The sequence below is a fragment of the Falco peregrinus genome, chromosome 1 (assembly GCF_023634155.1).
Source record: "Falco peregrinus isolate bFalPer1 chromosome 1, bFalPer1.pri, whole genome shotgun sequence".
Classification (NCBI taxonomy): Eukaryota; Metazoa; Chordata; class Aves; order Falconiformes; family Falconidae; genus Falco; species Falco peregrinus.
The window spans coordinates 35,931,849-35,944,740 of NC_073721.1; the positions used below are offsets into that span (position 1 = coordinate 35,931,849).

Here is a 12,892-nt window from a genome sequence, read left to right on the forward strand (position 1 = left end):
TTATGATCCTTCATATTTCAGTTTGGTCTAACAAAGCAAGGGAAAAAGAGGAATGACCTGATCAGGTATAGATTTAAGAGCTGTGAAAGATTTTTCAGACATGGATTAAACCTGAGTGGCCAAAGAAGGATGTGAGATCAAAGATGAAAGATCTCTCTGAGAGATGATGGCAGTGACTCTTGGTTTACTTGTGAAATAGCACATAGATCCTGAACTGTGGCAGCTTCTTTACCTTGGCCTGTAAATTAAATTAGTTGAAAACCTAATTCACAATCGGATCAACATCTCTGCTTTGGAGATGGCAACATCGGTCCTTTGTCTGGTGCAGACAGTTGTCGTGTTTTGCGTTCTGGTATTCACCTACCACCACATACCCGTTGTAGTCTGTAGTCTCTCTGTTTCTCTGTTCCTTATGTTCAAACTGGGGTTAATGAAAACTGCCATCACAGAGATCATGTAAGGAAAAGTGTTTGGTTTGGGTATCTTGAGATTTTTGCATTGATGGGAGCAAGAAACGTAGGTAGATTTATCCTGGAACAAGCAAAGGCCTTTATTCCTCAAAATATGCTTTTTCTGTTGCTAATTTCATAAAGACAAAATGACAAAAATTAGTAGAAGTTGTGATGCAATTTTACTGATACGTCCTAAATATCTTTTAAGAATTCGTGCTTTTAATGTTTTCTGGATTATTTTCAGAGCTTATAAAAGTGTATTCAATGTGTGTTTAATCGCATTGAAGTTGCAGATGTGCCACTTTCAACTTTGTTTCTGAATTGTCTAAAGATGTTGATTAGTATCAGCAGCACAGGTTTCAAAGGATGGAATATTTATCCTGTTTTTATTGTTTATCCTGAATATTGATTTCTATGAATTGCTGTTAACTTATGTGTATTTTGTTATCCACATTGGTGTAACAATTAGTGATCATTATAGTAGCCACTGGAAAAAAAAAAAAAACCCAACAATTTCATTACAACCATTTGGCCTGGTTTCTGACTCTATCGAATAATAGTAATCAGAATTGACTTTGATTAGAACAAACACAGATTTTTAGTAGAACAGAAGCATATAGTGGGTGGGTTTTTTGTGGGGGTTTGTTTTGGAGGGGAGGTTCAGCAAGATAGAACAATTAAGATAAAAACTGTATGGACAGTGATGATAAAGTGACAAAAGAACATGGTGAATTCTCTCAAAATGTGAAGTTGCTGCTGAGCTATTCTTTGAAATGTTCCAAAAACAAAGAAAAAATATTTCAACTAATTATCTCTCATTTGTTTCCTTCTGATTCATAGAAAATTTCACCTTGGGTAGGTTTACGCAAGATCAACATCTCCTACTGGGGATGGGATGACATGTCTCCTTTTACAAACACAACTCTGCAGTGGCTGCCTGGAGAGCCAAACGACTCTGGCTTCTGTGCGTATCTAGAAAGAGCAGAGGTGGCAGGTCTAAAAGCAAATCCATGCACTGCAATGGCAGATGGTCTTGTGTGTGAAAAACCTGTTGGTAAGCAATCTTTTATGCTCAGTTACTGTTACTCTCATGATTAGAAAGCTGTTTAGGTTTTCATTTGGCTAAGAGAAATTTTTTGGACAATTTGGATGAAATAAAAAATCCCCAGCTTTTGTATTTCTTGAAAAATATGGAGCTTCAATCTAAAAAACAATATTTCTTAATCATCAAATATTTGCTTGTGAATGACTTTACATGTTTTAATTTGCATTACACCAGGAGTCTTGTAAGTTTCTTCTAAATCAGTGGTAGTGACAACAATGATTGTAGTGTGAGTGTGTTCAGCAAGGCTGATGTGTTCTTTCTGAGTCTCCGTGAACGTCAATGAACGTCTTAATGGTCTAAAAGACTGACAAAGCCCAAAATTTTTTTGGTTTGTGTATAAAGATTACTGGGGCAAATGGTGACATAACAGTTCAAATTAACATTTTCATGCTCCAATTGTCCTGTTTCCCTTCACAGCTGTGAGGTTGAGTACATGAAGTTCTTTAAATTTCCCCTTCAGATTTATTTTGTGCATTGCCTGTGAAAAACTGGAAAATAGCTGCATTGTTTGTGTATTGAGAACACTGCTTACCTATCTGATGGTTTTGCTGTGAAATTGTCAGAGGAGTTAACTTGCATAACCAAAGCGTGATCTTACCAATCCTTTATTCTCTTATAAGGAATTCCAAATAATGATGTAAACGCAAGATATACATTGTAAAGTTGTTGCTACTGCCATCTGTATTTTCCAAAAATTTCATCTTTCGCTGTGTTCTTAATTTTGTGTTAACTGTTAATTGTTTACCAGGTCTTTCTCAGAACAGTGGAAGATATAGTCACAATGGAAGAGACATCCCAAAACATAAAGGATACATTAGGTGTAACACAAACATTATTAAGATGCAGTATTGTACAATTAGATCAACATTATATGCATCTGCTACTAGTGTCTTTTAGATTTTTTTTTTTTTTTTAATCCTGTGGTGCTTCAAAGACTGTAGAAGTCAAAGTACTTCAGCTGTATGAGAATACTTTTATAGTACAGCTTTTTTTTTTTTTTTTTTTTTAGTTTTTATTTTGTATTTTTTATTAATTGCAAACCGCATTTTAAATATGTGCATAGTAGGTCAAATCCAGAAACACCCTTGGTTAAGTGATTTGGTGTACTATATTAGCAGTTGAAGAATGGCTTGAGAACTTGGCTGGTATTGAATATGAATCAATAATATATGAAAAAAGGCAGTATGTAGGAGGGCATAATCCCAGTATTTCACAAGGTGCTTCTGTATGGAAAATGTAGTGCTGTTTTGTGTTCTTACCTAAGAATTGCTATACTCTTGGTTTTGTACACTTTGCAGTTTTATTTGAAATCAAAGCAAAAATCACAAGTTGGGATATACAAGTTCTTTTTGTGTGTTATGACTTTTTAAGATAATACACCATTAAACTAGTCAGAATGTGGTCTTTAGTAGAGAAGAACAAGCAAAAAAACCAAATCCCCAAACCCCCAACCAAGCAAAGAAGAAAACCCAATCCAAATCTGTTTTGCATTGAATAATGTTCCTTTAGTTACTTTCTCTTTGGTTTCTAGTGACTTTCATATATTTTAGGCAAAATTATAGGGGATAACTAAGCCATAAGTAGAATATTTGTTGCTTATACACTGTTGAATTAATGAGAACATTAGACCTTGAACTCTATTGTACTTGTTATAGAAGTTTGAGACTTACGTGGTGTATGTACAGGTAACCAAGCTGACATTACTAGCCAATGAATGTTAAAATTCTTACTTCAGTATATAGATAAAATTGCTGTGAAAAGTTTTACATGTACTTTCAGAGATACAGTATGACTCATGCTGAGTACTACTTACAATAGTATTTTATAAAAATTATTATGTATGTACCGCAACATAAGTTTGGATGAAATTATTTCTAGATAATTAAGGAAGCAACCACTTTCCATGTAACAAGGAATTTTCTAATGGAACATATGATTAAAGAACAAGGGGATTGAAGTTGTGTTAAAAATGATAAATGTTTGTGGTTCTTTTCCAGTCAGTCCCAACCAGAATGCCAGACCTTGCAAAAAGCCATGCTCCCTGCGAACAACATGTTCTAACTGCACGAGTAATGGTATGGAATGTATGTGGTGTAGCAGTACAAAACGATGTGTTGACTCCAACGCCTATATAATCTCCTTCCCCTATGGACAGTGTCTAGAATGGCAAACTGCCACATGCTCCCGTGAGTATCTTAATGAATGTTCATCCTGTTGTAATTTTTTCCACTCAAAAGAGCATCATATGAGTAGAATTCAGCGCATTCACTGAAGATAAAAACAATTGCACATGAATGACTTTATATAGCTGCTAATGTAAGCAGTCGATACTGTGTGTGTATTTTCTAGATACAGATGAAATACTGACAATTCTTTTATGTTGAAACATATTTAGTCTTTTGAAGCAGTAAAAAAAGTGTTTATTGCTTTCAGGTAAAGGCACCATGACTCATGGTATTTTACAACCAGTGTTAGTACGTCAAACAATGGCCGTGAGTTGGAACAGAATACTATAACTATTTTATTAGATAAATAATATGTAGAACTCAGACTTATAGAACATCAAGTTATTAAAAAAATATGAGCTGAATTCAGAGTTTTTAAGGTTCTGATTTATTTTGTCAAAGTGGTCCCTTTTTCTAGCATGCAAAGATAAAACCAATGGTATAACAACGATAGTAAGTTGAGAATATTGTAATGCAGATGCAAAACCAATGGTCTTGGTCTTCCTTAGATTCTTCTCACTTGAAAATACAGATTATTAACGCTTAAAGATTGTTTATCCTCTCCATTGAAACAGAGGGAATTCTGTTAGGCCATCAGGCAGGTAAATGAGGTGCAGAAAATTTTTGTCCTGTGATCAAATGAGGTCAATACTGGCTGTGTTAATGTTCAAGACTGCTCATTTCATCTGTTTGAGATTAAAGGGAAGTGATCTCTGCTTTTGTCAAGCAGTAAAGATACTCCCCAGATATGCCCTATGGAAGCACATTTCAGCAGAAATTGCTACAGTGTCTCTAGCAGAATAAAGACCCTACTCAATGTGCCTTTCAGTACAGCATTCAGCTGAAGCAGCTGCTTCCCCAGTCTTTAGTGGCTGGACCTGGTTCAGCTCAGCACCCTGCAGTTCCAACCTGTATCGGGGCCATAATTCACGCAGATGCTGGAGCAAGCTGCCTGTGCCTTCAATTCTTGTCTCAGTTGTGGTTTCTTTAGAACGATTCCTCCATCACCATCCTACAGAAGACTGGTTCTTAGTATTTCACTGTCCTTCAAGATTTGGTTAAAATACTTTCTCCCTGTAAAGGTTTCCAATCCAGTGGGACCCAAACTCAATATACAGGACTTGTGAGGTGTACGGTTGAACTCTCATTACTGCTTTTCTTTGTGAGAGTGTTTTGCTATTTCTTTTGACCACCTTTTTCTCTCCATAAGACTCTTTTGAAATCAGCACCTCTGGAACATTTTATTTCTGGATATGTTGTGGCAGAATTCATGGTGACAGCAAAATACAACTTGCTTTCAGGGTCATAGTTAGATTGTGATTCCATTTAATAGATTATGGATACAAATACAAAAAATACAAAAGGTAGTTACTTGTTTTCATCTAAGCCTCAGGAAAATATCAAGTAAGGTCCTGCCGTATCTGTAATAGGAATCACTGATACATTCTAATTTTAGCCAAGAAGAATGGCTACAATGACCAGGCCACTACATATATCTGGGTTAAAGGAAAATAAAGTATAAGAAAATTTTTCTTTGAGGTAAAACTGTCCAAGCCTGTATTCTTCTTAATTGAGGTTCCTTCATCGTCTGTAGTAATCTTAGAATACAATCAACCGGGGAAATGTTGACCTGTTCTGGTAAACTTTTATGCTCAGTTAGTAAATTCAGATATTAATCCAGGTTCTAGAGTCCAAGTTCAGTGTGGACTAGAAGTAGGGTTTGCACATTCCTTGGGTCCTCATGTCCTCTAAACCCAGCCATCAGCCCATTTTTGGTCCAAGAATAAAGAAATAATAGGAACACTTAAATCTCTTGTTCTGTATTTTTGGAATAATGACACTGTAAGTGTTTTTCTCTCATAACAGTTTGCTAAAATTTTTTTCACTCCTATAAGGAATCAATTTTGCAATTTACTGATAGTGAGTTTTATCAGAAGATAAGTAGATTGAAAATTTGGAGATAAAATTGACAGACTACCACATGAATGATGTTTAGCTTTTTAAAATAGTATATGTTATGTCAGCCTGAACTTTTAACTCTATTTTTGTGTTTGTGTAGTGTTTGCACATCATGCAGATTCAATTTGTTGGGGGGACACTCTACAAAGATCTCTACAAAGTTTATATCAAATAAGGGAAACAGGGTTTACTATATACCAGTTCATCATTATGTAAAAGCAGTTTTATATTAAAATGCATTTTCTATTCAAGAAATTAAAGAAAAGTAAGATTTAGTGTCTGTAAGCAGGTTGTGTGTGTTGGTTTTTTTTTTTTTTCCTGAGAGTTTTGAAGCATTAGATATTTAACATTTAAACCAGAAAATGATTGTCCAAATGAAACATGGTTCAGACATTGTTTCAAACTAAATGACATGAAAATTTGATTAGGTAGATATATCTTTATTGTTGCTGAGGTAATGAAGTATTAAGTGTATTCCCTTACCAAGGGGTAGTGTTTCTACTTAGCTGAAGAACAGAATGTAACTATACCTTAAGAAAAAAAAAATAAAAATCCTGGTTTTAGGGATGTGTGTATGTGTGTGTGTCCTGTTTTATTTTTATTCTGAATGACTGATTTCTGAGTTTTTGGATGTTTAACTCTTAGTGAAAAAAAATATTCACACAAGCACGTATGATTTAAAAGAAAAAATGTAACTTCACATTTATTTTTACAACTTGAAATTAAAATGAAGAACACACTTTTATTGGTGACATTTTATCATTTTAATGCCTGCTTGCCAAAAAGTTGCATTCCACTCTTCTCCACATCTTGCATCCATTATGACTTTTGATTGAATAAGTGACAGTTGAACAATCTTTGATCTCCTTTAGAATTTCAAAGAAAAAAAAAAATTCTGCTTGAATATCCCCCTTTTCCATAAACAATAACTCCTCAGTTAACTCTCCAGTTTTTCAGCTGAGCACTACTACAGAAAATATCTGAGAATTTTCACTTTTGGTTCTGTTTTATCTTCTATGAAGATAGTGCAGCTCTTACTCCAAGAGCTGTTTACTCCTAGCTTTAGTAACAACAGAATATAAATTGTTTGGATCACTAACAGTGCACCTCTGAAAGGGCAAGCTGGCCAGTACAGAGTGGTGGTCTTTACTTGCTTATTTTCTACTATAGTCAAAAACCAAAATTTGTATCATTGCTTCATATCTGATGAGGTCTGGTTTAAAACTGATTTATCATATCATGATTGATGTTGATTTCCAAGAACAATTGAGCTCTCCCCTGCTTCCCCCCCCCCCCCCCCCCCCCCCCACCTCGGCCTTTTCCCATATTTTGGAAACTTGAAACATTTCCTCCTCTTTGGATTCTTCCAATTCTAATGATACAAGAGCTCATGCTGCAGCTTTCTGCACTGTTAAAGTCCTGAGATCTCATTCAGCTTCTTAACTACCTGGTTTCTTGATATCTGCATGTATCTTTAGTCTACTGGAGTAGTTTTTCTCTGAAAGCTTCTATTACTTTTAAGCAATTTTAATATTTGTTGAAGTCAGAGTAGCTAGCATTATTCTGCTGTCAGTATTTAATCAGAAATGAAGCTGTTCTGCTTAGTATACCCTTCACAGAACAGATTCAAGTATTGCCTTTGTGGAGTAGAGTGGTCCAGGTGGCTGTGAACATTAGTTGGATAGTGTCCTGAGACAAATTGTGAGGTTACACTCATGTAGAAGCCATTTGAGTGTCCTCCAAAAAACCCCAAAAACAAAACAAAAAACAAAAACCCCCAAACAAAACCCCCACAAACCTTTAAACTGCTTTCATTTTAAAAACAAACAGATTATTTCTGTCTTCCTGGCAGAATCTTCCTGAAGTTCATGTATGCTTTTAAAATTTATTTTTTAAGTGTCTACAAAGTTAATGTGAGAAGAGACAGGTATCCATAGTGATCAATGTTCAAATGATTCTGATGTTAATTTGATTCAGTGCTACAGCATTAAGAAGAAAAGAAGATGTAGCAAAAGAAGCTCAAATATACTTGTGAACTCCAATGGTGTTCCTGAAGATACTAAATTGTTAACTTCTTGTTAATAAGAAGTGGCAGTGAATTCAGAATATGAATTTTATTTGGTTCTAAACAGATTTAAAATATGAGGAAGACCATTTCATGAGAAATCAAATTATTTAAAAAATGTAGAGTATAAAAGATCTAGAGGGAGATTAGATTTTCAATTTGCATACTAACAATCAAAACTTTATTTACTCTTAACAGATGCGACTCTTAAGATATTGTTAAATGGGGTTGAATTATGACTTGTAGCTTAAGAATCCTTTTCTTTTTGGAAGATGTGCAGTATGCTAGCTTGTTTTGAAAGGTCTGTATAAGAAAATAGAGTGAGATTTGTTAATGAATATTCAGATATGATCCTGGGATACTTTGTACCTGTATAAATTTTTGGTTTGAATTTTAATTATCACAATTTTTGGATTATGTTTCTTACTTTGATCATTAACCTTATCTTGAATTCTAAAGTTTTCCTGTTGGAAGGACTGTTTACATCAGTAAAAGAAGTAATACATGCATCCCATAACATATATTAATAATAAGCACGGAATATATATTTTATTGTGGGATTTAAGGAAAATGTGTAATATTATTGTTCTGCTTTATTATCTTTGTTTATTTGGATTTTTTTTTTGTTGTGTTGTGGTGTAACAAACAGCTGCTGTGTATTCTGTAATCTTTGAGGATGTATAGCTTTTGAAGAGAACAGAGATATTCTTACTAGTGTTACCAAATTTTTTTAATTTACATGAGGAAATAGAAAAGCAAAATTGTTTTTTCATCTGTTCTAAGATCCTAGCATCTTATTTAAAAAAAAAACCAACAAAACAACAAACAAACGCCAAACACTGCAAAATAAAACCCAAACAAAAAAGAACCCCAACCTTGAATTAATATTGTATTCCATGTAATAAAGCTCAAAACTGCTCTGGACTGAGGACCTGTGGACAGTGTTTGGAACAGCCTGGGTGCGGATGGTGTAACGATCCCAGTAACACTGGAAAAGGGCAATGTTTGGAAGGATCGTCAAGAGGCCCAATGAAGCCTGTTAGCACGCACTCTAATGAAATGGTGCTTGATGCTAGTCTTTGTCCAAAAGAGAAAAATTATGAGTGGTCTTTTATCCAGTGTCCAGGTAAGGTCTGCTTCCATTCTTTCTTATATATGAAGTAAGAGGTGTTTCTCTGTTTAAGCATGCCAAATTAACATAATTGTTTTGAATAATACAAACAACAAAAAAATGAGACTTGTTTTTCCAAAATATTTCCTAAATATGTAGTTTATTACTCTGTCTACTGAACATTAAATTTGCTTCCTGTCATGCCGGTTCACATGTGAAATTTAATGCAAATAGTTTAACCAAAATTGCCATTTATTTATAAATGAGTTTCCACCCATCCCGTCCTTCTACTTTTTCAAATGCAAACATATGAATTTCCTTCAGCTCTTGCTTTCTTCTGGCTTTCCTATCCATTGAAGAAGAATGCAGGTGGGGAGAAATTATTTATATGCAACTGGTGATGGCCAGAAGCAGGACCTTCCTGCATCCCTGCTGCTCGCGCAGGAGCCCAGCTGGCTGTGGGAATGGGGGACCGCCAAACATCCAAGCTGTTCACCCAGCCTAACTTTTCGACATTTGGAGTAAATAAAATGTATGCTTTTGTAATCTTAAAGAGAATCTCAGAAGTCTAAATTTAAGCCGTACCAATCTCATTATACTGTTTTTTATTGTTAAGTTTATTGGAAAAGTAAGCAGCAGTGTAGTAGTGCAGGCAAATGAAAGGCACATTGGAGAGTTTGACACACCTCCAGCGGTAATTTACAATAAATAATACAGTTTAAAAGACAACTTGAAATATTTTTTTTTTTTTAATAATAAATGATGTAATTGTGCTAAAGCTGTTTTTCCAGCAAGTGTTCATACTGCTGATAAATTTGGAAGCTGGAGCTTCTCTACATGAAAGCTTTTATGGATCCGCACAGCTACATTTTTTTGTTGTCCTGGGTACTTTTTTCATCAGTGTATTCTCTGTGTGTGCATATATGTATATATATGTATGTTTATATATATTTATATGTAAGTCTGTATCTCACTATGTTATTTAGAAAGCAGAATCTCTGAAGAAAGTTTTAGAAAGTTTTCTTTTGGTAATTTTTCTTTAAATACATAGGTAGAGAACAGATTATTTTTAAAAAATAATTTAATAATGAAGTGAAATGTAAAACCAAGTGGACACTGTCAAATGTTCCGACTTAAAACCAAAAACCTCCAAATATCTAATATAATTTCCTGAACAAAGAAGCCTCCAGTAAATTTCTGGAAACAGTAGAATGACGTTACATTGTATGGAAACTTCAGTACTTAGTCTGTATGTTAAAATAGAGGCATGTTGATAAATGTATTGTTAGACTTTCATTGCAAGACATAATATCTACCACCAGCAAAATTGTAAACTATATATATATATATATCTCAATATATATATATCTTGCCTAAAATGTTTGAGTTAGAAGATTTTATCACCTTATTTGTTTTGTATTTATTCTTCATGGAAAAATGTTCTGTATTCATTCTATGTTCTGACCAAGAATTCGCTGGAGTTCCAGTTTAGTTTAAAAACCCACTAGTTTTATGAGTTTGAGGCAGACCCTACTGAAGTCATAGAATTCAAATTTCAATTGATGTGAAATTTCATTTTGATTATTATAGGCTGTAGGCTTTGTTCCTAAGCTTTTATTTTCATTTTCTTAAAATATTATCTGTAATGGATTATACTAATACAGTTTATTATTCTTAGAACAGCAATTGTTTGATGTCTTTGAAATAAGATAGAATTGATACTAAGTCAGTATAAGCCTACTGAACAGTTTGTAGTTTCAATGAAAATAAAAATAAATAAGTTATAACATGTAGTTTGAAGATTAGTCTGCCACATCGATAAATAGTTGGCTAAACCATTCATGTTCATTCATGTATGCACTTAGTTTTCCTTGTAGTTCATATCCATCCTCTTTATAGTACCTCCGGGCAATTGTGTTGATGAGAAGTATTTTCAATTAATTCTTATCTTCTGTCTGTTCAAATCTCTAAAACTCAGCAGGTAGCATAACACAATGTTGATTTTTGTGACTGGTCACTTTAAAATCAATAGTCCTCAAAGCAGCTGTCAGCTGTCATAATATTTCTTTTGATATGAATACATCTTTACTTTTTTCGACAGATTTGTATTTTAACTGAACTATTATTATAAATAAAATGGCAAATATCATTATAAAAAAAAAAGAAAAATAAATAGTGCTGGCATTTCCTTTCAGAACAGTTTAGGTGGAACGCAAGGCCAAGGTTGTCTCTAAATTTCTCCTCTGAAAAGCAGTATGTATTGATTCAAAGTAGTTTGTTTAAAACTAGCTGAAGTGTATTTAGACTAGATCCAGATTGTAATCTTATTATATATACATTTTATATATATTGCATAGCTTCTTTTTATATTTTCCTAGTATTAAGTATTTTCTTTAAACCATAATTATCAACAAATGCCACCATCACCAAACATTTCAATACAGAGCTGAAAAGGAAATTAGACATGAAATTGCTTATCTCCAGGGCAGCCTCACTGAAGATTCAACTAAACCACCTTTGTATGTGTGAGGAAAATTACGCTGTTGCTGCCAGTCATGTATATTAAAATCACTTACTGAAAAAATTACTTTCAAAATTAAACTCCTAGTTCTTGTTTAAATGGCCATTAAAGTGTTTCATTATTTTCATTATTTTAATTATTTAATATTGTTATCCCCAGTTTGATTGCACTCATCTCTATACCAGAAAGTTATTGAATTGTGCAGTTCTGATTTTTCTCTTTTCGCAATGAGATACATAATTTTAGGAAAATCAGCAAATATATTATTTTCAAATGGTGTGTCATGTCAACTGTAGATTGTATTGGTTCTTATTGTATATAAATGGATTTTTAAAATTTGGTTTAAATCTCTTCCATTTTCATTGCCTTAACAAAATGTAAGAACTAAGAACTACCATGTATGACCACATGATATTATAATTTACAGCAAACTAAAATTCACAATAAACAAAAAAACATTATCGAAGATTGCCTTCATTTTCCTTTAAATAATACAAAAATTAAGAAAAACATAACTAAGCATTAAAAAGAAAAGAAAATTTACAAATCAATAATCCACTAATTGGAGAATATCAGGATGAAACATTTTTCCTACATAATGACACAGCCATCATTAGGCAATCTTAATTTACTTTAAAAGACACCTATTTAATACATTCCCTGTTTTTACTTTTTGTTTATTGGGTTGCATTTTTCCCCTATTATTTGCTTTATGTCATTTAATGTGTAAGACATGCAAGCAAACTCCAAAATGGAACTGCAATTCATGGCATTTTCACATAGTTTTTTCTGAGAAAGGCAACAAACTGAAGAATGGCAAACTGTCTGGAGGAAGGCACCACAAAGCTCTCTGAAAATCAAGTATACTTAGCAAGAGTAAAACTTGTCATTTCTAAAGAGATTTAGTCAAGTGAGAAAACATCTTCTCCAGCAGTACAAAAATGTTTGTTACTTCTTTACACGATTCTATAGGCATAACTGTAGAAGAAGGAAGAGATTGTAAACTTGGGAGATTTAAATGGTTTATGAGCCAAGCCTGGCAATGGCTGTAGATATATTAGGTTACTAAATTAAAAAACAGCTCTAAAAAAATTTAAATCAATGAGTGAGAATCTCTGTCTTCCCCCCCACACCGTGGACAAGACACCAGTCACTGTGACATTTAGGTTAAAAATCCAAATTTTTTAAAAAAGGTCTTACTGAGATAACTGTCCTCTGCTGAGTCTTACACACCTGTCTCCAGTAAGGGATGGTCAGCTTTGACATAGTCTGATGTTTGTCATAGTCTGACATTTGACAAGCTGCTGTAATATACAGATTGCTCATCTGCTGAGCACTACGAGCTCTGAGGTCCCACTCTATAGAGAGGTCATCCTTCAAATCCTCCTGGTTGTCCAGCCAAGCCCTGGCAGTAGGATTAACGATTCTGGCAGAATTCACGGTGTGATTTTGCT

At 33.8% G+C, this 12,892-nt stretch overlaps 1 protein-coding gene across 2 annotated transcripts in view; it reads left to right on the forward strand.

The window, feature by feature from the left end:
- Positions 1-12,892, forward strand: part of ATRNL1 (attractin like 1) — a 524,489-nt gene that overhangs the window by 129,839 nt on the left and 381,758 nt on the right. For both annotated transcript variants that reach the window (XM_055791879.1, XM_055791872.1), the window contains exons 16-18: positions 1,293-1,506; positions 3,555-3,743; positions 8,714-8,932. In XM_055791879.1, the coding sequence (XP_055647854.1) occupies positions 1,293-1,506; positions 3,555-3,743; positions 8,714-8,932 (622 nt within the window). The remainder of the gene's footprint in view (positions 1-1,292; positions 1,507-3,554; positions 3,744-8,713; positions 8,933-12,892) is intronic.